Consider the following 26,262-nt stretch of genomic DNA (forward strand, 5'->3'; position numbering starts at 1 on the left):
ATCAGCCTACCATGCATGTCTTTGGAATGTGGGAGGAAGCTGGAGTACCCGGAGAAAACCCACACAGGCCCAGAGAGAACATGCAAACTCCACACAGGTGGACCGACCTGGATTTGAACCAAGGTCTTCCACTGTGAGGCCGAAGCGCTAACCACTCATCCACCGGGCCACCCCCCTCACAATTGTGTCTGTGAAATTATCATCATTTTTTATATACAATGCCAAATACACAATAATGTTTCTGTGTGTGTGTGCGTGTGCGTTTTCAGGGCCCGGCCAACCGCTCGTGATTGCTTCACACAAGCCTGGCTTCAGGACACTTACATGATGAAGCTGAGGAGGCAGACACTCACCTTCAGCACAGGCAAACTCAAAGAATTTGTGGTAGCACAGCAGTGCCATCGTGCTGAAAGCACAACCAAGCACAAGGTGCTGCTTCGCACCTACCAGAGCACACCCCAGTCCTCATCCTCAAGGCCTGGACCACACGTTCCCGACTCCAAGTGAAATTGATTTTATTCCTCATTCGGAAACGTCTCATATGATGCAGCGCTCTACGCTCTGTTCTTCAGTACAAGCGATCCTAAATATACATACACAGGGGTTTTAACTAGGAATACAATGTGTAAATCCTTTCATACTATCTGGCTGACTGTACATCGCTCCCATTTTCAGTAGAACACATTCTAAACCTGCTCACAAATACCCTCAATCTTGTTTTATATAATGCACCACCCACGCAAATTTATACAATTCTTTGAGCTGCTAATTTGTTGGGATTATTAAATTGTACTCCATTTTAGATCTCAAATTCAAATTTCTTTAAAGCTGTTTACTTTTTACATGTTAATTTATTTGCATGTGTGTGAGCGTGTAAGAATTTATGAATCAATTTTCAATTTACATAGGCAAAAAAACAGCAAGTGCTGGGTAAAGATTACATGGAAAAATTTAAGCTGCAATATATGGATTTGTGGTTGTATTACAAGTAGGACACACTGGTTAATTAGTGTAGTTCCTCAGTATTACACTTAGCTTGGTGAAATACACAGTCAGTGCCTAGATTGGAGTAAAATCCAAAATAAACTTATTTTAATGTGTCTTCTGGTTCTAATTCACATGTGATGAGTTAGTTGAACAACCATTTAGCACTGCTGTTGCTGTTTTACAAGACAGACTCTGACCGAAACAATAACATTTAATAATAGTGGTTGTGTTCTCACGCAGCACTGTTTTCTATGACGTTGAATGTTTTGGAGATTTGTAAATGTTCCAATTTGCTGTGTTTATATGTGGGATTTTTTTTCAGACAGAGTATGTAATAAAGTACAATTTGCCTATTTTTTGTCAAAATCACAAATTTTGAATGCCACGTGTATAAATGTATGTATGTAGCGGCCTGGTGAAAGAGTGGTTATCACGTCCGCCTCAAAGTTCTGAGATCGAGAGTTTAAATCCTGATGGTTTCCGAACTTCCTGTGTGGAGTTCGCTTGTTCTGCGTGGGTTTTCTCCAGGTACTCCGGTTTTCTTCCACATCCCAAAAACATGCTGTTGTAGGCTGTTGATTAGTCTGAATTTTTCATAGCTGTGAGTGTGTGCGTGAATGGTTGTTTGTCTATATGTGCTCTGCAATTGGCTGGCAAACAGTTCGGGGTGTACCAGTTGTTATATGGGATAGATAGGCTCCAGCACCCCCTGTAGAATTTGAAAAGTTCTACACTATGGGATAAATTTGGCTTATGCTTTTGTCAAAATGAAAACTTTCAATTAAAACATTAGTGATGGGTGTCTTTTCTTTCTTAAATGTTCAATCTTTTTTTTAAACTGAAAACTTAAAAAAACTTCATCCAATCTCATTTTTAAACAGCAACTTAAAAACTGCATGGTTACACACACAGACACACACAGACACACACACACAGACACACACACAGACACACACACAGATACAGACACACACACAGACACACAGACACACACAAAGATACAGACACACACACAGATACAGACACACACACAGATACAGACACACACACACACACAGACACACACACACAGACACAGACACACAGACACACACACAGACACACACACAGACACACACACAGACAAACACACACAGACACACACACAGACACACACACAGACACACACAGACACACACACACAGAGACACACACAGACACACACACAGACACACACACAGACACACACACAGACACACACACAGATACAGACACACACAGATACAGACACACACACAGACACACACACACACAGACACACACACACAGACACACATATAGAGACACACACACAGACACAGACACACAGACACACACACACAGACGCACACACAGACACACACACAGACAAACACACACAGACACACACAGACACACACAGACACACACACACACAGACACACACACACAGACACACACACACAGACACACACAGACACACACACACAGACACACACACAGACACACACAGACGCACACAGACACACAGACAGACACACACACAGACACACACACACAGACACACACAAATTAGGAAAAATAAAAAATAGCTAGGTCTGTCTTTTCTTTCTCAAATCTTAAACCTTTTTTTTTAACTTAAAACTTTAAAAACGTGATCAAATTGCATTTTTCAAGCATCAACTTAAACACTGCATGGTTGCATATGATTATTTACACAAAAATACCCCCAAAAAGGACAAAAAATACTCCATTAAGATGAAGCAGAAACAATTAGTAATTTTGTTTTGCCGATTGTGGCATCTAATTGAAATCTTTCACTTATTAGTGCGATAGGAAATAACTAATAATCATCAAATTAATCACAATTAAATGGTAAATGTATTACATGATTGATCAAGACGACGTGAACAATTTACAACAAATATTTTGGGGTAATGGGGAATTATTTGAAATTCATTGGATGAGGGGACATCATATAAAATTCCTGGAATAACCATAATCTTTCGGCAAAAAGCACCCTTTCAGAATCATTTGATCGAGGCTCCTTTTCCGCTAATCTGGAAAGCAGAACTAATGAATAATAACACTTTCTCAAGAATATGAAACTATTTTTCCCCCATCCAATTTTGAAACCAGTGCCGCCGAAGAGCGCAGCCAGCACTTTTTCGACGCTCCCTTGCGTGCAGCTCGGCAGTTTCAAGGGTACCCGAACTGGGGCGTTTCTGAACGGCAACTCCCAGGAAAAGAAGCCACTGACTGACTGTCTGTCAGTCCGTCTGCCTGTCTGTCCTCCCTGCAAACTTTGTTCACCGCCGAATTGATCGCCGAGAATACGCTCCATGAGCACAAACCACGGCCAGGAACTTTCCGCGTAGTTCTCCACGACTTGGACAAACTTCTGGCACGGAAGCACCCGACATTTTGTCAACTTTAGCTGTGTTGTTCCGTGTTTTTCAGACGTGCGACTGAGACGACATTTAGCTTTCACCACGGATTGTGTGCGTGTGTGTTTTTCCCCACATTTTTTGACGCGAATGGAAACGGTAAAAAGTTTGGAGTTGTGAGAAGTTTAATGAGAGCTACTTTTAAGGGGTCGTCGTTAAAGTTCGGAAAACGATAGAGGATCGTGCTGGCGCCGACATTCCCTTACTCCTACTGCGCCACTTTAAGTGGAATGGGACGCCTTGAAACCTCCGTGTTTGGATCTTGAAACTGCTAGGGGCGCCCGAGCACCATATTGAATCAAAGTGCCAACTTTGTGACAAATGTGCCGCAAGTTCGGCCTTTTCCAAGCAGCGACACCAGCGGCCGGCCTGTAAGTAAGCGAGCGAGCTTGGAATGGAGGAGCTGTAAGCGGCGAGTGGCAAATCTCCGCTCGGATCCAGCGCTCGTGAATGCGGCGGCGCACAAATCCGCAAGTTTGACGCGTGAGCACAGAGTTGGGACGTCATGGACCACCCGTCCTCGGTCATCACGCAGGTTAGCCGGGAAGAAGAGGGGACTAAAGCTGCTGACAGAACGGACAAGGGTGAGTATTTGGACTTTTGATTTTTTTTTTTTACCCCGCTAAAACATGACTTTTAGGAAGTTTACTCCGCGCCTTACACCCCCGGATTTTGCCCTCAAACACAACCATGATCGAATGCGCTTTTTTTTTACTGCACGAAGCGTACTGAACGATGTTTGACTCGTAAAGACGAGGTTTTCAAGTTGCAAGAGTGAAAGTGACACATTGACGCATCTTTTTGCTCATGGCTGCGGGCCTCTAGTTTGCGGGGGCGGAAGTGACGACATCGCCGCCGCGTTACGTGTCTCACAAGTTCAGAGTAAACAAAAAAGTCAAGAAAGAACAGACATCTTCTGCATCTCCAAACACTTTCAACCCAATGCCTGCGAGCCGCCCTTTTCATTTGTATACGCTGTTTAAGTCAAACTGACTTTCTGGTGTGTATTTTTCTTTGCTACAGAAGTGCACTTCTTTTAGCTGGGGGTGGATCGATTGCCTTGCTCAAGGGCATTCCGGCAGCGACCAGGAAGCAGACTTGCATCTCACTTTAAAAGTTACCCACAAAATTCCCGATACTAATCGACTACAAATCAATCCTCAAATTAGTGGTCCTATTTTGATCGTTGATTACTCATTTACCAGAGCAGTGGTGGCGAACACGTGGCTCTCGAGCCGCATGCGGTTCCTGGCCAAAATGAATGTGGCTCTTTTGGCCTTTTGTATATATACTGTAGCTCTTTGCCTCATTTTATGTTTGTCTTGTTTTTATTCGCTCTTAAAACACACTCAGATTCATTGGGGCCCATTAAAAACATAATAAATTATATTTAAAAAATAATTTGACAGATTGGCTAAAATGCCAGATGTAACCCAGTGTAACCATCCACATATACATAGGACATACTGTATGTATGTTGTGTATGTAGATAACCTATAATTTGCTAGCAGATGTGCCTCGTCACCCCCATATAGCTACTAGGCCTAAAATAATTTTTGATGATTGTAGTTGTGTGTGCGGTGTTTAAATGTAAGTATACCGGAAAATTTGTCATTTGTTGATATGAGTAAATCTTATCAGAATATGACCATGTACTAATAATACCTTGCAACTTTAATAGTGGCAAATGTTACTTAAAAAAACATCCAAATTCTGATTTTAGTACCTGATCAAAACGTATCTTATTTCCCCCCAAAATGACCAAAACAAATGGCAGATTTTACTCCTTAAACCCCTACTTTTTAATTTTATTTTAGACATGTTACGGATCAACACAGTAACTGAATTATAATTGGGTATATTAAAAGAATAATTGTAAAATTAATCAATAAAGGTCATCTGACTTCTTTTTGTCTGAGGTTATTTTGAACATTTTTGCCAGACCATGAATTAAGTACACCTCATAAAATACATACATACACACATCACGCTCATTGTAACTAGGTTAATTAAGAAATATTTTTAACATTTTATTTGTGCAGTATTGCCAACAATTTGCCTTTCACACGATGCAGAGGTTTGTCAGCAATTACAAAAACTGGAAAGTAAAAGTAGTAATTATATAGTAAGTCTGCTGCAAATTTACTAGGCGTAGGAGTGTAAGCAGACGAGGAAACAAATTTACTTTACATTATAAAATGGAATTTTAGAATCAAAATGAATCTGTTTCAGGGCAATCTGGAGCCCTAGTAGTGCTAAAATAATTTTCATCTGCAGCCATTTAATTGACTTAAAGCCGTAAGCATTACATAATACTCAAGAGTAGCTATTACTTTATTGAACAAAATCAATATTTATCAGATCTCTCCAGGAATCAACATCGAAAGATAGAATAATTGAACTTACAAATATTCAATAGCTTCAGCTCTAATATTATTAACGGGACTAGGAAGTGCAACTGCCCTTCAATATTGCATTTTCTGGGGTAGTGAACAACACATCATTTTGTGTATGTGCTCCCATTGAGTGAGACATGCAATATGGCAACACCAAAATATTGTGGCATGATTAATTGTGCAATGAAAACAAAATCGTAAAAATTGGGGAAGATGGATTCCTTACTCCAAAGTCACACACTCAGGGACGCAAAACAGCTGTCCTATTTAAGTTTTTACTTGGACTCTAATTCATTTGAATTGTAATCCGACTCGTTTGTCTTCTTTTCCTAACTGCAACATTCATAAGGTTTTACAGTCAAATACCTCAGCCCATGATTTTAGGGATGTTCATTCATTTTTACTGAACATTTCAGTCTTCACTACTACACTTTAGTGAAGGACACAGTAGTAGTGTCTCTTCGAGAGCCAAGTATTATGGTAAAAACTTTGAGAACCACTGAATAGAGGGTCAATTCAGGTTACTGAGTAATCAGGCAACCTTTCAGTTATCGTCCATGCCCTTCCAACAAGGCCAAACAACACTTTTTTTACATGCCAGTCCTTCAAGGCTAAATCACTGACTGTGTACAAATAAATGCCTGTATGGGGTAATTGTTGTAAGTTTGACATCTGACAACTGAAGGTGGCGGATGCCACACAGGAAAAGATGAGCATAACGGTTCCTGAATTTCTAACTGAAAGAGTTCTATTTATTCATATAAGTTAAGGCCGCCCGGTGGACGAACGGTTTGCACATTGGCCACTGTGTGCAGTTTGCATGTTCTCCCCAGGGTTGCGTGGGTTTTCTCTGGGTAGTCCGATTTCTTCTCATCTCAAAAACATGCATGGTAGCCTGGTTGAACACTCTAAATTGCTCCTAGGTATGAGTGTGAGCGTGAATGTTTGTCTGTCGCTTTGTGCCCTGCGATTGGCTGGCCACCAATTCATGATGCCCCCTGCCTGGTGCCCATTGTACAAAATTGATGCATCATTTCACTTAAAAATACAACAATTTTCTCAAAGGTGCTGAGTTTAGTATTTTCAAAACATTTTTAAAAATTGCTTCGCAGAACCACATTTTTTGTGACAGAATTTAGGGTCCCAGCTTAAACTGTTTGAATGTATCAGAATTATCTCAGCACAAAAGTTTGTAATGTAAAATAATCATATTTCAGAATTTTTTCAAAGAAAAATATGTGTAATTATAGTCATTTGTAAAGAAGTAACAGTCTGGACTATTTTCTGGACCCTTCAAGCTGTGCGAGAACAAGCCGCTTCCTGCGCCAATGCCCGCCTGTTTCCTCTTCCTGTTTTGTGCTTTGGTAGAGGCCAGCAGAGGGTCAGATGGTGTTTGAATGCTCAAGCGGATTGAAAGACTTTGGTCTGTTGGTAACACAGTCACATCCAGCTCAACAGGGAGCGGCCATGTTTGGGATCGCAAATAGAATGTGAACAATAACTGAGTCGGGGAAAAAAAGTCATTTGGAACTCTCAACTCTGACGTTTTCTGGGAGAGGTTTTGTTTTAGCCCAGCTCGTATCTACGTCATCATCAGGCCTGGTCATTTGCTGATCACTTCATTTTCCATTTACAGGTTCCACACCCTCACTCTCTTCCAAGAAGCCCCGAAGCGGTGGTTTATTCTCCATTTTTTCCTGCTGCCTCTGCCGTGATCAGCCAGAACCCTCGCCAGTCAACAACAATGCCCCCCTGCTTGTCGAGGAGAATGGCACCGTCTCCAAGGTGAGCTCCGTCTCCTCCCCCCTTTTCGGTTTGAACGTTCGACGTGACTCACGAGTTCGGGTGTTTCAGATCCAGGTTAAACCTCTTTTGCCGCCGGCCAAGTCCAAAGACGCCGGAAAGGTTTGCGTGGTTATCGATCTGGATGAGACGCTAGTTCACAGTTCGTTTAAGGTAGGGACTTCCAACTAAGTTTTTCTCTTTTCTTTCCTATTTTAGTCCTGAAAAAGCCCTTTTTCTTTGTAAACACTTCAGTTGTATTGTCTTCAACTAGACCAACCTCTGTATTTTCTTCGTACAGCCTGTGAACAATGCTGATTTCATCATTCCTGTGGAAATAGATGGAACTGTACACCAGGTAGTGCCACACCCTCTCTCAACTGTCATTATTATAATCGCCGAGTGCACAAGGTGCTGCAGGCTGGGATCTGGAGGCTTCCAATAGAAGACATGCCAGGGGCTCGGGCCTGATTCAAGTAATCCAGGATAGGTTTGTTCAGAAAAGCACAGCCTATTCCGGATGACTTGGTTCAGGAACGTGGCCCTCAGCCGCCAACCACAAAGAAATAACATGGAGGCATGAGTCCCACTTTTTGCATGGGTCTGTGAATTACACATTTATATTTAGCTCCACTTGCTTGCCCTTTTTTCAAGGCTAATAGTGTGCATCATATACTGCTTGGCAATGCAGCTTTAACTCAGCGAAGTGAACTAATCTTATTTTTCTTGAATGGTGAACAGAAGTGTTGTTAGGCTTTTGGTGACCTATGGCTCATGACAATGGGGAATGAATTTCTGTATTGGTTGTCTTACTTTAAAGTACAGAATCAAAATTCAAATGAACATGGACCGTGCCAGATTTTAATTCTTAAAAAAAAAAGAGAAAGAAACATTGGGCTCCAATTGATCCCTGCTTCGGAAATAACACCACTGGTGAACTATACTTGCAATCGTTCAATTACAAGATGGTAGTTTGTAAGATTCAACCTGTTTTACCCATTGTTACTGTTTCTAGGTATATGTTCTGAAGCGACCTCATGTGGATGAATTCTTGAAGAGGATGGGAGAAATGTTCGAATGTGTCCTGTTCACTGCCAGTTTAGCCAAGGTGAGATATTCTACAATTTTCACCCCCATCACACATGATTTCTAAAAGCTAAATCTTGAAGCACCTCACAAGGCAGTCACGTGTCACTATGAGCCAGCGACATTATCATCTTTGAATCATCCCCTAATTTGCGAAAGCCACAGTATATAAATTGTGGAAACACCCCTTCATTACTTGATAGGTTTCTTTGAAGCCTTTCCATATCTTTTCACATCACTAGGCCAGCCCCCCCCCCACACACACTGTTTGCCATATAAACAAAGTAACACACCAAGTTATCATACATACAGGTCTAAATCCACTGTGACATCAGAGCCGTCATATACTTTTCTATGGAGTGATTGCTTTGTTTTCGTTTTTCTCAGCTTTACCTTCCTTAAACCTGGCCCTGGTGAAGTTGTTATATCTGGAATGCTGGAGCTAATTATTTGACCTGATGTTTTTTTTCTTTGATATTTGGAATCTTACATTTAAGCAGTTTTAGACGTATAACTTTATTTCATGAAAATATTGAAATTATTCACATTTGAGACGATACGTCAAATACAAATTACACTCGCAGCAATTGGTCAAATAAAACATAAATAAAATAAATAAAATAAGTAAAATAAATAAAATAAATAAAATAAATAAAATAAATAAAATAAATAAAATAAATAAAATAAATAAAATAAATAAAATAAATAAAATAAATAAAATAAATAAAATAAAATAATAATAATAAAAATTTAAAAATTTAAGTGGAACATGACACATAACACATAACTTCACACCTTCCTCACACAGTCGAGGACACTGTATGCGTTGCCGCGGCACACTGCAAGAGAAATGCGCTGTAACAGCCATTGACACTCGCGTGGCTCGTTTGAAACAGCCACGAGCCGGGAACCTACTTCTAACAGAAACTTCAAAGTGGAGTCCCCACATACACCTGAAGTTTCGAAGGCTATGGGCTGGAACAAGTATCTATCGACAAGCGGTGCATACTTGACAGCCTTCATTGACTCTGCCTTGTTCGCAGCTGAGCACGCTTTTATTGCAGATGAAGCAATTGATGATTGAGAAAAGGTATCAACAACTGTCACATCCCACGTCAAACACTTTCCCATCTTCCATGGAAAGATCGACAAGCCGTCAGGCCTTCGCTCGTCTGCACGCACCAGGCCACTTGGCTCGAGGATTGAAGGAACACCAGCTTGACATAGTGCGCGTTTAACGATGTCGTTGATGTTGGAGTGACGAGGGAAACGACCAGCTTGGACACGGCAGGACAAGGGGTGGAGAGCTCGGCTATCTATTGAATGACCACACTTACACGGAATCGGGTCGCAAACTTTGACACCAAGACGATGAGCAATCGAGATGCGAAGCTCATCGGGGGAGAGCTTATTACCCAAAGTCACACTTGGCAAAGCATTCAACCAAGTCCCGGAGGGAAACGTCGACGCTGATAATATTCGACTGCGGTCCCACTGATTCGAGGAATCGATCAAATTGCCTTTCATCCTCAGGCAATTGATTTCGTCCCACTCTTTCTGAACTCCGAGATGTATTGGAGTTGAAGAATGACATTCATTCCAGGCATTTAGTGCGCCATCAATGTCAATTGATTTGTGAGGATCAATTTGAGATGAAGACAAAACAGGTCGCACTAACTCAACTGTAGAATAGAATGATGACAGAAAAGAGGGGAGGGACAAGTCAACAAGGGAACGGATACCAATGCCACCGTGACGAATTGGGAGTTTCGACTGATTCCATGCGGACTGTGAAAAGTCAACATTCAGCAACGAGGATAAACAATCTTTTATGACATGGTCGAAACTCTGTAAACAATTCATGTTGCGAAATGTCGGGGAGCTTCTCATCAAGTATTGAAGTTTGGGAATGAAGAGACAATTGCGTAGGATGAACATGGCCTGATGATTGTCAATTTGGCAAAGATTTGAGGTTAAACGCTTCAAATCATTGAGTCGTGCATCAAGGAACTCTTGCATTGAATCTTTGTGGAGAGGTGCACCTAACAATGACCATTTATTAGTAGGTGCAACAACAATTGAGGGGAAGAGTTCCTGAAAATGACAAATCGTACTCTGACTTTTGTGGGGGGCAAGGTTTGAAAGGTAAACTTCACATTTGGCGTCGTTGATATCAAGGCCAATGCTTCTGAAATTTTCTTTGACCATCGCAGCGTCCGACCAAACCACATCAGGGTCACCACCCAACGTTGCATCATCCAAGTACCACAAGTTGAGCTTGGATGACACTGCTTTTGAGATATGGTCTACAGCTAAGGCAAAGAGAGCCGGTCCAAGGGGATCACCTTGCTGTATACCGGAGCTTGAGGGGATTATGTGGTCATCACAATAGAGGTTGGATGAATATCCGTAGGATTGACTGATGTATGGCAGGAGTGAGGGATCGAAACTCTTGATGGCTTGAAATATTGAGTTGCGATCAAGGCTGTTGAATGCGTTTCGGACATCGATCTTCATGATGATTGTGGGTGAGATCGAATGCTGGATGAATTCACGAACCGCATGTGAGATAATTTCACAACCCCGAGCTACACCCACGCCATACTGCTGGGGTAGGAGTTTGTTTTTCAACGATGACAGACGTGGAAAAATCAGACATTTAGCAATCAAGCGACGTAAAGTGTTTCCAACTGCTATTGGACGGATATCTCCATTGACTTTGGATAGAGGGAATAATTGAGCTCCGAAAAAGAAGTCACGAATGAAGCTTGGAAACTTCCCATTTGCTCCTAACTCGCAAAACTTCACCAAAGATGAAATGAGAGCGATTGCGGAGTCTCCCTGGCGTTTCCCGATGCAATCTTTCAAGTGTTGTGGTCTCAACATATCTGGACCGGCACCGGATCCACTAGGGAAAGACAAAATGGCTTTCGATAGACACTCAGGGGTGAAAGTTAGCTGAGGTGGGTCAACATTATCTGGGAGAATGATCGGGGAAGGAGCAGGAGGATGTTTTACTTTCAATTTGGTAATGACACTGTCGTCAATCGGAACAAACGTGTTCGATGAACTGAGGGCCCGAACAGCGCCTTTGATGTCGAAATCATTCAATTTGCTGTTGACCACTTTTTGAAGATTAGGACGACGGAAACTCGAAATGATGGATCTGCATTCCAACCTTTTTGTGATACTTGGGAGATCAGATGAAGCAAGAAATTCTGATATGTTTGACTTGATTTTTGAGGCTAAAGAGCTGCCCTTGGCTGTGTCTGAGTCATTTTTGGCGAAATGAAGAACGAATCCGGGGAACACTAGTAGCCGATACCATGCTGAGCGGCTTTGACTTGAGCAAACTTCTGTTAGCAATGAAGCTAGAGTTGTAGAGAAGAGATGACGAGCTGCGGCTCGACTAAAGCTGGGTTGCACTAAAGCAGGACTGCACTGCAAACTGAGAATATGTTTGAATGAAGGCCATATGTTTTTCCAACTCCAAACAAAATCATGTGTACTTTAGTGCTAAATGAGGTTTCAGAAAGAAATTGATATAAATGTACTTTCACGTCAGTTTTGATACATTTTTTTTCTCTAAAGTGAAAAAATCGCAATAACCATGTTAAAGTGTAGTATCGGGATTAATCAAATCGTGATACGAATAGTATTGCCAGATATCAGTGATTATGCCCCCCCTATGTAATAGCAATCAGACTACAACCAATAATGGAGGTATGTGGAACTCCACTGTTGTTGCGTAAAATTGTTCTGAGACAAAAAAGATAGAGCTCCACCATACTGCATACCCGGGTAGCTAAACAAGACATAATAAAAAAAATTTTTTTTAAAATTCAACTCAGCATTTATCGTATTTGTCAATTCTGTTTGCAACTCAGTACGCCGACCCCGTCTCTGACCTCCTGGACAAATGGGGAGCCTTCCGCTGCCGCCTTTTTCGGGAGTCCTGCGTCTTTCACAGAGGAAATTATGTTAAGGATCTCAGTCGCCTGGGACGGGATCTGGACAAGGTCATCATTGTTGACAACTCACCCGCCTCTTATATCTTCCATCCTGACAACGCAGTGAGTAATTTCAGTTGTAGTGCGATTTCCTTGTGAATTTATTTCAGAATGTTTAGTTATTGAGCACGTAGGCACACATTACAGGACCATTATCGATCGTCAGCCAGGTGTTTCCTGTAAAACAAACAAAAAGGCAACCTTTCCAGTCCCTCAAACATTTACACTTTGTTTGATCATTCGTAGGTGCCCGTGGCCTCTTGGTTCGACGACATGTCCGACACTGAGCTTCTGGACCTCATTCCTTTCTTTGAGAGGCTGAGTAAAGTTGATAATGTCTACGCTGTCCTTAAGCACCAAGGTGGGGCCACAAGCTAACAGAAAAAGAAGCGCCTTACAAATGTGTGAGAACATACACACTCATTCTCACTCCAGTGAGACGACTGCTTTCACTGCCCACACAAACGTAGACATCTTCCCACCTTAGACCAAGTGGGATTCTTTAAGTAGTGTTGAGGCTGCCACCCTCTGGCCAACCTGAAAACTGGTCTATATTAAGTTTCCCTTTGCTCACCTCAAGAAGTTGCGACCACATGATGACCGATGAACATATGCCTTAAGGACTCGATGAACTTCTGAGATTTTTTAGTACAATTTTCACAGAACAATAACAAGCATCCCAAAGGTGCCTTTTTAAACCTTGCATGATTTTAGCCAAATTGCTTAAGACAACAAACCTGCCATGGCCCTAAAAAAAGTCCGAGGGTGTGGATTTCCTTGCCACTGAAGTTACATTTGCTGTATATGTACTTGTTTGACAGGCTCGATTCCATCTTCCGAAAGTGAAACTTGAACTCACTGGAGCAACATTGGAAGTACAGAATGTTACCGCGTGTCTAATTTGATTATGTCTAAGTAAATTGTCTTGTTTTCCTTGTATGTATTCCTAAACGGTACTCATAGGCTGGAAACAATCGAATGCAGGGGGTAAAAAGTGTGAGGATGTTATCTGTATTTGAAGCAACAAAAATACTTTTTAGTCAATTTAATCACCTATCTGATTGTTTTAAGATCCCTCAGCGCAGCTACAATTGTATCTTTGTTTTCTTGTCTGTGAGTAGGAACCCTAGTGCTTTGGTTCAGGGTGGTATTGTGAAAGACCACCCGGGTGTCACTTGTCATTTCAGGTGAGTTTAAAGAAGCTGTGTGCCATCCAGCAATATTTTATCCCCATTGTGTGCATATGACAAATTCATACAGATGCAGATGAATGAGTGTGGAATTTGCTCTTTGAAATGACTCCACATAGAGACCAGGGATGCATTTTAACCGATCATGTTATTTTAATTTTCAGTATTTCTGTATGTTTTTGAAAATCTTCTCAATCATCCTACTCTTTCTTTTTCCCAAATAATTACTGATTTCTTTACTTCCTGGCCCACACGGCTACCCCGAGGGCGTCCTCTGATGCATTTCATTATCGCTCTCATGGCAGTTGGCTAATCAGCTCAACCATTTCCCTCATATTTGACTAAAAAATCTAAACAAATTACTTAAATGAACCTTACTGTTCTAGGCACATAACAGTAAAATGTTTGTCTGGTGGGCTCACACCAGGAGGCTTTTATTTATAGGGCTTGGCCATTAAAAGCAAAATTGTCACTACATGGCCACTACTGTACCTCACGTTCAGTAGACTTGATCACATGTTTTGCACAGAAACAAAGCAAACAAAAGTCATTATTAATATATGGAACATCCATGTTACTGTACTCATGATTTAATAGATGTAACCTAATTTTTCAACTGTTTTATCATGCCACGTTATACATGAACAGTTTGTAACAATGACTTTCCCCCCTCATAAACGCTAAATGAACAATGATGTTTGTTTTGTTTTGCTCATTCATCATGTGAGAGATGTACCCTTGAGGGTTAAAAGACATTTCTGGGTTTTTACAGTATGCTACTGTACCTTATATTCCAGGGAGTCCTGGGTTACTCAATACACTTATTATAATTCTTATATAAATGATACTCATTCACACACTGGTTATTTTCATATTTTTTAGTAGGTTAACTATAGTCAATTTTTACTAATTTCATCAACTTTCTACATTATCAAATTGTTTCCTTTGGAAGAACTCTAGGAAATTGCAATGCATCTTCATTGCCAGATCATTATGCATCGCTGAAGCCGCCTGACTTCGGTGTGGGCAGGCCCAGGCTCAATTCCCGCTGGTAGTGGTATGATTGGGAGTGCGGTTGGTCGTTTGTCTCTCTGTGTGTCCTGCGACTGACTGGAGACTAGTCTTGGGTGTAGTCTGCCTTTCTCAGCTAAGTTAGGCTCCAGCTACCCCTGCAACCTTTTCGAGGATGGGTGGTATGGAAGATGAATGAATTCATATGCATCGCTGTCTATACAGAATGTGCTTTGTAAAGTAGCGACCAGTCCAAGTTGCCCCCCATTTCTCGCAAACTCACCTGTGACAAAAGGTTTTAGGTCGTTAAATGTTGATCAATAAAATGTATTGAAATTATAGCCTTCAAAAACGATTAGTTGCAATTTTGTTTTTTTAAAAATTGATTCAAAATTGAAAATATATTGAAAAAAATTATTAGGGTTTTCTGAAGGTTAGGACTTGAGACTTGCAGGTACTTAGAGATAGCCCTACTTCAGTATATATATATGTAATAGCAATAACTGTTACTTGGTGACCATTTCTGTTTAATAGTGTCACTGTCAAATATACTGTATAATTTTAGCAATTACATGTTAATGTAAAAAAGAAGAAACCTGAACATATAGCAAACATAAATCCTAAATTTTCTGTCATTTGCCTTCCCGCACACTCAGATTGGCGCTGCTCTTTGCCTTGCCAACATTAAACTTCACTATGCCACTCATGTCCACACTGGTTTGCTTCAGTGTGAGTTTGTGCAGAGTGCCGTGGTTCTCGAGGCGGACTGAGGGGTCGGGCTGTATGTTCTTTCCATTCAGCGACCAAATGGGGGGTCTGCTGATAGCCACAGAGACCTCGCACTGGAAGACAGCTGGCTCATTCTCAATGACTTCCACGTCCTCTAGCTGCCGCACCACCACAAGTTCTTGAGCTGAACAATTCAGAAAAATATTGGTGTGTGCTATGTCTGAAAAATAATACAAAGTGTGATCTAAAGTGACTGGCTTTAATCTGTCTATCGTTTTTACCTTCCACCATGAGTTTGGCTTGAGAGGTATGCTCCCCAACCTCAATACTGTAGGTGCCCTCATCCTCCACTGTCACCTGATGAATTATGAGTTTATGGGAGCAACCATCGACTACGAGATCTACTCGATCAGAGGGGGCCAACCGCTCTTCACCGCGATACCAGGTAGCACCACAGCGAGCAGAGGACGTAGTGCACTCCAGGATTACACGGTGTTTCTCCAATGCTGTCCTGTCCCGCAATGGTTTGACAATGTAGGCTGGGAGTTCTGATGCAAGAGGAGAAATGTTAAGACAATAACCACTAAGTATTATCCTAGGAGTTGCCCAGTACCTTCTACTTCGAGATAAGCCAAAGATTCAACATCTCTGCTCACAAAGCGTACTTCCCCAGCATCCTCAGCTTTGACATTGCACATAAGCAAGAAGTGTTTGGTCCCTGAAAAAGTAAGTAAAAAGTTTGTTCGTTAAATACCATTGTAAGGGTTGAAACAACACTTGCTTGAGACAGTTTAACAATTAATGGTGGAGCGATGGCGGTTTTGACTTCCTACCAGTCAGTCACAATCTATGACTAAGTAATAGTAGCAAATGTTCAGTGAAAGGACACAGGAATGTCTTGTTTGCAATTTTTTACTAAAGTATATGTCAATTTGGACATATAGGTACAATAGATTCAAGTTTAAGGGGGTGATTTTAACCATGTTCACATTATTTGGAGCAAAATGACCTTCTGTGCGAGTCTTGATGGTGTCAGTGGGTCGGATCTTTTGGCCATCCTTATACCAGTCTCCGCTCACATTATCCAGGGAGACCTCACACATGAATACAGCGTTCTGATCCTCCTTTATGTATAGGTCCTCCAGATCTTGCAGAATCTTTAGATCATGCTCTGTGAACATTGTAAAGAAGTTTGGATCAATATGAATAATCATAATGAATGATCTATAGTATATACAGTGTTTTCAAACTCACCATAAACTTTCAAGGAACATGAAGTGCTGCTTTCCCCCACATCACAGGTGTAAATGCCAGAGTCCACCATGGAGCACTGGAGAATCTGACAAAACTTCTTTCTTCCCATGGAATAGATCCGACAGTTCTTGTCTGGTTTCAGCTCAGTTCCATTCTAATTCACAAAGATGGATGAAGGGTCATTTTAATGATTTATTGCATAAGCAAAAGTCTAATAATTTTACCTTGAACCATCTGACTTCAATGTTTTGCCGAGAGAATTCACATTCCAGATTGGCAGGAAATTCTTCTTCCACACGGATGTCAACCAGCTCCTTTAGGATGGTAACTGGAGTTTCTGTTGATATTATCAGTCAGTTATACTTAAATAATTGGAAAGCCAAAATGATGGTTTTACCTTTAATAGTGAGCCTGGCAGATGTGCGCACCCCTTCGGCTGAGAACGCAATGGTGCCTGTGTCTTCCAGGGTGAGGTTGGAAAGGGTGAGCCCATGGACTGGCCCATTGGTACTCACCCTAAACTGGTTGTTCGGCTTAATGCGGATACCATCCTTCTGCCAATTTCCCTCCACATCAGTGTGTGACAACTCCACCTCAAAGGATGCAGTCTCTCGTTCTAGGGCCTCCTGGTCCGTCAGTCCTTTGCGAATTGAGATTTTGCGGGCTACATTCGACAAAAAGGTAGATTTTTAAAAAGTCTTTCAATCATCCTGGATAATGACAACGAATTGTTTGAGCACTTACGCTCTACATTTAGCTTGACCTGGGTCCTGTCATGCAGAGTTTCACAACGATACGTTCCGCGGTCTGACAGATTTAGATTGTGGATGGTCAGACTACGTTTACACTCATTTTGATTGAGCGAATAGCGGGGCCCAGGCTGGATTACCACCCCTTGTCTCATCCACTGCACCTCGCCAGTCTCAAGGCTGATCTCCGTCTCCAGGGTGGCATCACCAAACTCTTCTGCCATGACAGCTTCCATTTTCTTAGTAAACATAACCTGAGCCTCTGAATAGAAGTGGAAATGGACGTTATGATGATGCACACAGTTAAGGATATTTTCAGGTGTTATCTCGTGCCTATTTTGCTTTCATGATGTCATACCTTGGACTCTGAGGCTTGCTTTGGTTGATGTTCCTTCAGCTTCAGCTGTGATTTTGGAACAGTCCAGGACCTGGCACCTTCTTATCACAAAGGTGTGACATAAACCATTCTGTGCAACCTGGACACGGTCACTGGATTTGATCAACTCGTTGTCCATGTACCAGACCAGCTGCACGTCCTCGGGTGAGACGACACACTTAAAGGTAGCATCTTCTCCTTCTAGCACAGTCGTGTTTTGAAGCTCAGTGAGAAACTCGACCACACGGGGCACTGAGGTGACAGAACAATGTGTATGTATTAATGTGTGCAATACAGGTGACGTGAGGAATGAGAAAATGCAAAGCCCCTCTTACTCTTTACTGTTAGTTTTGCCACTGTTCGGTCATCTTTGGACTCGCAGGCATATTCCCCGGAATCCTCTCTTGTCAAACGATGTATGGTCATACATCGCTCGACTCCATCTGCTCGAATGGTGAACCTCCTGTTCGGAACCACCTCTACACCATTCCTAAACCACTGCACATCTGCTTTAGGCTTGCACACTTCACAGCGAAGGGTGACCATTCCATCAGCATGGGCCACAGTGTCTTGCAATGGCTTTACAAACTTTATTCTCATTCCTGCAATGCAATTATACAGCATTTATGCATCGCTTCAACATTAGGATAAGAGATTTTATCAAATGTATGTTGCATACCTCTCACCAGCAGGCTGAAGTGAATTTTGTCAGAGTTGACATCACAGGTGTACTCGCCAGCATCTGATCGCCTTAAAGGTGCGATGGTGAGGGTACGTTTATGGCCTTCCATTAGTTCCTGAACGCGTTCACCTTCAACCGGTGTCCAGTCTTTGAGCCACCGCACCATAGCGCTCTCCTTGGACACAAAGCTCGTCAAGGTAACACTTTCTGCCTCGTAAGCAGTCACTACAATGTCATCTTCCTTACTAAGGAATGTCACTGGAGGCTCTTTCAAAGTTAAAAAACAAAACAAAAAAAACAGTAAGTTAGTTGTTATACTCTGTCCTGCAATCGTGACAATGCTCGAGTGGATGGCTTTACCTTGAATCCTAACAATACTGATCATCTTGTCTTCTATGGCGTCGCAAATGTACTTTCCAGAATCCGACGATTGAACATTTGAAATGATGATTTTCCTCAGAGTCCCGTCGCATTCGATGTAGGTGCGAGAGTCATTGACAAGGATCTTGTCATTGCAGTACCACTGGACAGGAGCATTTGCGCAAGACACCTCACAAGCCAGGATAAGGTCATCCCCTGCTGCCAACTCCTGAAAGTCTGCATCTTTGGAGTTGCCCACAATGGTCACTGGAGGCTCTGTGGCAGAGTAAGTGAATGCTTAGTTTTCAAAATGGGGTTCTTTAATTTGCTCGAGTCCATGAAATGCTACCTTTCACTGTAACCTGGAAACTGATGTTATCATCCTCTGCATCCAGAAAGTACTCTCCAGAATTACCAAGCTCGGCATTGAGGATAACTAGTGAGCGAAAAGCACCTTCTTCCTCCACACAAAATCTTTCATCGCACTCAATTCGATTGCCATCCTTGTACCATTTGGTTTTGACGTTGCTTCTAGAGAGCTCACATTCCAGAACAATGTCATCGGAACATAGAACTTTAAGGTTTGTGTCAATCTCAGACTTCCTTAAGATATTCACTGGATGCTCTGAGGGTGGGGAATTACACGTCAAATATATTAAGTTACATAATACAAAATAATACTGAATTATGATTTAAAAATTTCAAGTTCATGCCTTACCTAAAATTTTGACCTGGAAGTCAAGTCTATCATCTACAGCATCACAGCTGTAAGTGCCAGAATCCGCTAGAGATGCAGAGTGAATTTCAAGACGACGCAGTAATCCGTTCTCTGTGGTGGTCACAAAATTGCTCTCCTCTACTTCTTTGCCATTTAACAGCCACTTCACTTCTGCATTGAGACGCGATGCAGTAATCTCCAGAACAATTGACTTCCCTACAAAACTCTCCAGCTTCCTTGGTGTGTTTTCAGGAAGAGAAAGTACCACTGGTGGTTCTAGATAAATGAAAAAAGGTATGTTATTTAAAAATGTTAACAAACCCCTTTAGTATTTAGATATTTTCGTCAATCTCCACCGTTAATAGTCACTATGAAGGCAACTGAGTCATGTTCAGTGTCACAGACAAACTCTCCTGCATCCTTCACAGAGGCCACCGGTATAACCAGTCGGCGTTTGGCCCCATCGACCTCCAGCATGAGGTTTGGACCCTCTTCCACCTCAAGGCTGTCTTTGTACCATGTGACATTAGCGTCAGAATGTGAGATCTCACAGGTTAGCTGTAGTTTAGTGGAAGCCAAGTGGGTGAGTTTAAGCTCCGTTTCAGTGGGGGAAATGATTCGAACTGGGGGATCTGGTGCAAAGTAAAATAGCGAAAACACCATGTAACTACATATTCAACGTGCTGTGGGTGTATGTATGAAATCAAATCTGGATTTTAACCTGTGACAATCAGCTGAAAGAATACAGAGTCTCCATTTGTCTCACAGATATACTCTCCCCCATCCTCCTCTGTGCTGTGGAGAATGGTCAACCGTCTGTAAGGTCCCTCGCTTATCAAGTGGATATTGTTGCTCTCTTCCACTTCCTCACCATTCTTGAACCACTGCACCTTCCCACAGGTGCGAGACAGTTCACACTGCATGTGAATGTCCTCTGAAATGTAACGCTCCATCATAACATCATCTTTAGGCTCCACAATCATCACGGGGGGTTCTGCGGAGGAATTCCGTCAATTGTTTGTTATTGTATATTGGTATAACTTTTTCTTTCTCTGGTTAGATTACTTGATCTTCTTAGCCTTTAATCCACCTTTGATATTGACAGTGAACTCAATTCTGTTGTTTTCCGCTTGGCAGCAGTAGCTCCCCGCATCAGACGTTTCAGCAGAACGGATAATCAGCCTCCTCAGGGTTCCCTCTGCCTGCAGAGTGATATTGTCACTCGGTTCAATTTGACAACCATCCTTATACCTGGAAAAGAATGAACCAGATTCAGTTTTATGAATATAACCACAACAACTATATTGATTAACACTCAAAGTTTACAGAAAGGTACACCAGCATATTTACTCTTTTTTTTCTGAAGGGATTTCTTACCACACAATTTCAGCATCCTCTCTCGAGACATGGCAAAGTAGGACCACGGGATCAAGCTCCATGCTAGTCTTATGAAGGTCTTCTTCAGGGGGTGAACTGAACTCCACTGGTGCATCTAGAAATCAAATTATTGTTTGCAAAAACATTTTGACCCTTCAGGATGAACCTAAATTATACAAATTTATACACTTAATTTACTTTCTCAAGACTTTTTGGTCCCATTTGCAAAGTTTAAACTCTTTAGCAATGAAGATTAACCTCAAACTTTTGCTAAAAAGTGACAATCTGCAACCATTTGTGAGCAGTGTACATTACAGTTCCAGGAGTTAAATTATTCACAAGAGTTATAGCATTAAAAAAAATCATGCACTTTACCTGCAACTTCAACCATGAACGTGATGAGATCTCCTGATGTTTGACATGTATACACTCCAGCATGATGTTTTTCGGCAGAGTGAATCACAATTCTCCTCATGTTCCCATCTGATTGGATATTTAGTGCATCGCTCACCTGCAGCTCTTTGCCGTCTTTGAACCAACTTACTTCAGCTGAAGGGTAAGATACCTCGCAGTAGAGCACAATTGTTTCACCAGTCTCTACACTCTTCCTACTGTCAGATTCCAGCAAAGGACTGAATTTTACAACTGCGGCTGCAAAGACACAAGTACATACAGCATTACTCACTCCTTTTATGCTCAGTTAGACAATAGAGGTCGGCAGATTGCTTCACGTACGTTTAACCTTGAGAACAGCTGAATTCCGCACGCCATTGGCAATAAATGTGATCTCAGCCGCATCCTCTGCAGTTACAATATTATGAATCACTAATATATGCTCTGTTTTGGACTGACGTATTGAGTATCGTCCACCATCTTGCAGTTGGGCACTGTTAAAAAACCAGGTACCAACAACCGGAGCAGACAACACGATGGAAAATACAGCATCGTCTCCCTCTGCAACCTCCAGGTCACCAAGTTGACTGCAAATCTTTGTTCCAGGAACTAGAGAAATTAAGAAATACAGGGTTTTTTTTTAAATTAGATTTTTACAATTATTTTTACATTAATTGTATATTTTTTACACAGTGTAGGGCAGGGGTGGCCAAGTCCAGTCCTCGAGAGCCCCTATCCAGTCTATTTTCCATATCTCCCTCCTCTACCACACCTGAATCAAATGATCAACTCATCAGCAAGCTGTCCAGAAGCTTGATACCAATCCAGATTATTTGATTCAGGTGTGTTGGTGGAGGGAGGCATGGAAAACAGACTGGATAGGGGCTCTCGAGGACTGGACTTGGCCACCCCTGGTATAGTGTATCACCAACCTAGATGGACAGCTTTAGGAAACTCTACATGACCACTGCGGCCATACTTGTTGATGCAGCAAACCCTGAAGCGGTAATCGCCCTCGTGAGGCACACTGTCACTGAAGATCTCAGTCGAGGTGGCATTGTCAGAGGTAAAGCATTTCTGCCATTCTTGTGAACACACTTCCTGTCTTTCCACCACAAAAATTGAGCGAGTTGTCTGGTTGTACGGTGCAGGAACCCATGAAAGCAGGCCGCCATTTGGGCCGTCCAAATCCATTTTGACTTGAAGTGGACAGATTGGTGGACTGTGCCTTGTAGCTTCAAGAAAAGCATGATGATAAAAATCATTTAATCTCTTTCCATCAAAATATGAAAGCACTATTATTTTGCAACTTGGACCCATGTCACCATCTGCCAATGTTTGTCCGTAATGTAATGGAACAAAGATTTTCACACTTATGTAATAGTAATTTAATTGTTTTATGTTAAATTTCAATTTGCTGAATGATCCTTCTAAATCAGGTGTAATTTAAACTAAGCATAAAACCTTTTCCTTCTGCATAAAAAAGAAATCTAATTTCTTGAGAAAATAGTTGTTTGCCTAAATAAAAAGCACACACAGCAACAACTCTGAAATACATTGAAAAGTCAAATATCCTTTCTGCAGAAGTTTGGGTGTTGTAAATACAATTTTTAGACTCATGCCCATTATAATTATCTGTGTATATATTCATATATAGTGATTAATTTAGATAATAGTATTACAGCATACCTCTTACTTTAAGACGTGAAGAAGTCTTGGATCTTCCAGTGACAAAAGTCACCACACCCGAGTCTTGGTGGGTCACGCAAACAAAAACCAGAACATGAGTTTTCCCAAAAGACTTGAGGATCGTCTGGTGTGTCTCATGCTGCTTTAGCCCATTTTTGAACCAATGGATCTCCATGTCCTCGTCTTCCACTTCCACACAGAATGTAGCATTCTCACCTTCAAACACCTCTACCTTCCGAGGAAGTTTACGTATGATTTTACCTAAAAATATATATATATATTTTTAAATCAACATTTCTAAATATTCACGCAGGTGCAATTCTCTGTAATATAACTTTTGCCCTGATAGAGAATACCTTTTACCGACAGTTCTGCTATGCTTTTTGCCCCATCTGGCATCTCGCACAGATACACTCCATCGTCATCCATTTCCAAATCTTGAATGGTGAGTCTTCGCCGACTACCATGTTGCTCAATCCCATACTTGGTGTTGGACATCAGTTTATTATCCTCACGGTACCATGTGGCTGGGGATGACTCATCCAGAACCTCGCATTCCAGAACAGCAACACTCCTCTCCCTTGCCTCCACATCTTTTAAAGGATGCTTAAATCGCACATGTGATCCTCGAAAGAAAATACAGTGGAGGCACATCATTATTTTGACTGATTTGTGAAACAGTAGATCTACAGCATCTATACATTTGGTAAATTCAGTAGTATACAATATGTTGCTCTACTCATTGAACTTTATCTTTGCAGACTTGAAGCGAAATGTGTTTTACAAGATTTAAGCATGCATGGATTTCAGTCAATTGCATTCATATTCAAAGTTTTATGCAATTTAGAGTGTACTCTTTGCTCAATGGGAATATTTTTGGGATGTGGAAAGAGTTCAAACTGAGTATAAAAGCATTAACATGGACTAGGAGGATGAAAAGCATACAAATAAGAGACCAGCTATACATTATTTGCAAATGTCAACGTTAACTGCTGAATGTTATTGGGTGTTAACTGCCCCTACCAATGATCCGCTTGAATTTACAAACACAGAGGTGACTTTGAAAAGAGTCATGCTTCAAGAAACGGATGGACAAAGTCCAGGGATTGACAGATGATCAGTCCAAACTGTACCCAACCTCTGACCCAAAGACAGCTGGGATGAGGTTTAGCATTCTAGTGACCCTGACGAGGCTTAGCTGTTTGAAATTGCATGGGTGAAAAATGTAAGACATTGTTGTACCTCGGACCACGACTAATAATGTGCATTGTTGTTATCTAGGAAAATGACTTGTATCAGTTGAATCTTACCTTTGACTGCCAGATGAACAGCACTGAGAGTGTTTCCAAGAGCATTGGATGCTGCACATACATAGAGTCCTGTGTCCTGCACTTTACAGTAGAGAACCTTTAGTGTGTAAAAACCTTCTCTGTCCTCAAATATGAGGTGCCTCCTGCCCGGCTCAAGGTGTTCTCCATCTTTCTTCCAGATGATCTCTGGCTTTGGCTTTCCTGTGACCGAGCAGCGGAACTTGGCATGTTTCCCCTCTGCCACCACAAACTTTTTCACCTGTGATGCATTGGCCTGTGGTTCATCCCTGAACCTTCGTAAACCAGGTATCCCCCCTCTTTGCGTTGGTGACCACCGGCCGGATTTGGCGCTGTCTTGCTTCTCTGGTACAGGTTCAACAAGGAGGACAGCACCAGCCATAGCCTCCCCATTGCAGTTTAGAGCTTTGCATGTGTAAACTCCTTTGTCAGGTACACGAGTTCGATATATCTTAAGTTGGAACCATCCTCCGTCTTGAACGCTAATGGAAAAGTGAGAGCTCTCAAAGATGTCGTTGAGTTTCTTGCCATCTTTTTCCCATAATACCTCTGGCAAAGGCGTGCCCCAAACTTTGCAAGAGAAGGCAGCATCCTCTCCTCTCTTCACTTGCAACGATAGAGGCTTGATGAGGAACCTTGGTTTGTCATTGGATGTTAAGTCAATATCCTGCTCAAACAAATCTATTCCATTCTCTCCCATGTGGTTTCCATTCTCTAATGGGCCATCTTCATTTCCATGCCCATTCTCTATCACATCATTGACTTCCAATTGCTGGTTATTTGCCTCCACTTTCAGGGCAGCTGCAGCATAGGTTTCGCCAACACTGTTCCTGGCTTTACAAATGTATTGTCCCGCATCCATCTCATTCACATCACTGATGCTCAACAAGAAGAACTTTCCCTCTTCCGAGAGCTTGTAGCGTCCTCCAGTGACAATCTGAACGTTTTTGTGCTCCCAGATCACGTCAGGATGAGGGTCTCCACCAATTTGGCATTTGAGAGTGGCAACAGCCCCACTTTGTACCACAACAGGCCGTGGGTAGCCCAAAACACGAGGAGCGCCTCCAAAAATGTCCATGATGTTGTTCTTTGATTGCTGAAGGACTCAGTTGAATCTAACGGCAAATGAACACAAAGTATGTGATGTTGTGGTATTGCTTCTTCATAAATTTATTGATTTAATGTCTTCTAATCCCAGTTGGCGCTATGACTCAGAAAAGCTGTGCATCTAAAAAAGGCACTAGTGAGCAGACCACGTGTTAGGCAAACTGTTTCGTGGCAAGTGGAGATACTGCTTTAGAATGGTGAGTCTGAACACATGCCAGACAAATTATGACTTAAGTGTCGTTATATATAATGTTAGTAGTCAAACTACCACAAGGGAGACTCACCAGTTTCGCCAGAATGTTTGTTTCACAGCCTCTCGCTCTCAACTTCTCAGGCCGACAACATTTTATTCCACTGACCTTACGGCCCTTCTTTAAGTGATTACTTCCCTTGCAAAATTAGATTGGCTGGTTTTCTGCTCTTCATACGGAAGCTAAGTGAGTTGTCAGTTTTCTTGTCCTGCTTGTGCCCCGGTGCTTTGACAAGTAAAATGACGAGTGTGTGCGTCAGACACCGGCATTGTCCGGCATCCTGGGAGAGAGAGGTGCATTTGGGAGGAAGGGGGTGAGGGCTTTCGCAGCTGCTCCCACTGGT

At 41.9% G+C, this 26,262-nt stretch overlaps 3 protein-coding genes across 3 annotated transcripts in view; 2 read left to right on the plus strand and 1 right to left on the minus strand.

The window, feature by feature from the left end:
- LOC144070702 (striated muscle preferentially expressed protein kinase-like) overlaps positions 1-1,792 on the plus strand; it is a 37,437-nt gene extending 35,645 nt beyond the window's left edge. The window contains exon 42 of the mRNA XM_077595136.1: positions 270-1,792. Coding sequence (XP_077451262.1) covers positions 270-507 — 238 coding nt within the window. The 3' untranslated portion in view covers positions 508-1,792. The remainder of the gene's footprint in view (positions 1-269) is intronic.
- Positions 1,793-3,182: 1,390 nt separating this feature from the next.
- On the plus strand, positions 3,183-14,590 carry ctdsp1 (CTD (carboxy-terminal domain, RNA polymerase II, polypeptide A) small phosphatase 1). The gene is made up of 7 exons (XM_077600633.1): positions 3,183-4,015; positions 7,464-7,612; positions 7,682-7,783; positions 7,911-7,967; positions 8,625-8,717; positions 12,583-12,768; positions 12,952-14,590. The coding sequence occupies exons 1-7, from the start codon at positions 3,937-3,939 to the stop codon at positions 13,081-13,083; spliced, it is 798 nt and encodes a 265-aa protein (XP_077456759.1). The 5' UTR covers positions 3,183-3,936; the 3' UTR covers positions 13,084-14,590.
- A 918-nt stretch (positions 14,591-15,508) lies between these two features.
- Positions 15,509-25,639, minus strand: obsl1a (obscurin like cytoskeletal adaptor 1a). Its single transcript, XM_077602850.1, has 22 exons — positions 24,544-25,639; positions 23,590-23,859; positions 23,234-23,494; positions 22,477-22,779; positions 21,887-22,153; positions 21,527-21,802; positions 21,152-21,266; positions 20,865-21,025; positions 20,496-20,768; positions 20,131-20,406; positions 19,775-20,050; positions 19,406-19,681; positions 19,057-19,332; positions 17,997-18,266; positions 17,634-17,900; positions 17,287-17,553; positions 17,114-17,226; positions 16,890-17,043; positions 16,645-16,806; positions 16,249-16,353; positions 15,917-16,183; positions 15,509-15,819 (listed from the first exon to the last, which is right to left on the minus strand). Exons 1-22 carry the CDS (start codon positions 25,637-25,639, stop codon positions 15,539-15,541), a joined length of 6,012 nt encoding a protein of 2,003 aa, XP_077458976.1. The 3' UTR covers positions 15,509-15,538.
- Between the last annotated feature and the right edge of the window lie 623 nt (positions 25,640-26,262).

This window comes from Stigmatopora argus, chromosome 1 (genome assembly GCF_051989625.1).
Source record: "Stigmatopora argus isolate UIUO_Sarg chromosome 1, RoL_Sarg_1.0, whole genome shotgun sequence".
NCBI classification, from domain to species: Eukaryota; Metazoa; Chordata; class Actinopteri; order Syngnathiformes; family Syngnathidae; genus Stigmatopora; species Stigmatopora argus.

Bases quoted from the DNA above. Each gene is read 5' to 3' on its own strand.
- ctdsp1 (XM_077600633.1), top strand. From the start codon at position 3,937: ATGGACCACCCGTCCTCGGTCATCACGCAGGTTAGCCGGGAAGAAGAG. The intron at 7,784-7,910 runs GTAGGGACTTCC...TTCTTCGTACAG, and splicing joins TAGTTCACAGTTCGTTTAAG to CCTGTGAACAATGCTGATTT. The intron at 7,968-8,624 runs GTAGTGCCACAC...TACTGTTTCTAG, and splicing joins TAGATGGAACTGTACACCAG to GTATATGTTCTGAAGCGACC.
- obsl1a (XM_077602850.1), bottom strand. From the start codon at position 25,639: ATGGACATTTTTGGAGGCGCTCCTCGTGTTTTGGGCTACCCACGGCCT. The intron at 23,860-24,543 runs GTAAGATTCAAC...TTTTCTTTCGAG, and splicing joins TGTTCATCTGGCAGTCAAAG to GATCACATGTGCGATTTAAG. The intron at 18,267-19,056 runs GTAAAGCCATCC...CTGTCACCTCAG, and splicing joins CAGTATTGTTAGGATTCAAG to TGCCCCGTGTGGTCGAGTTT.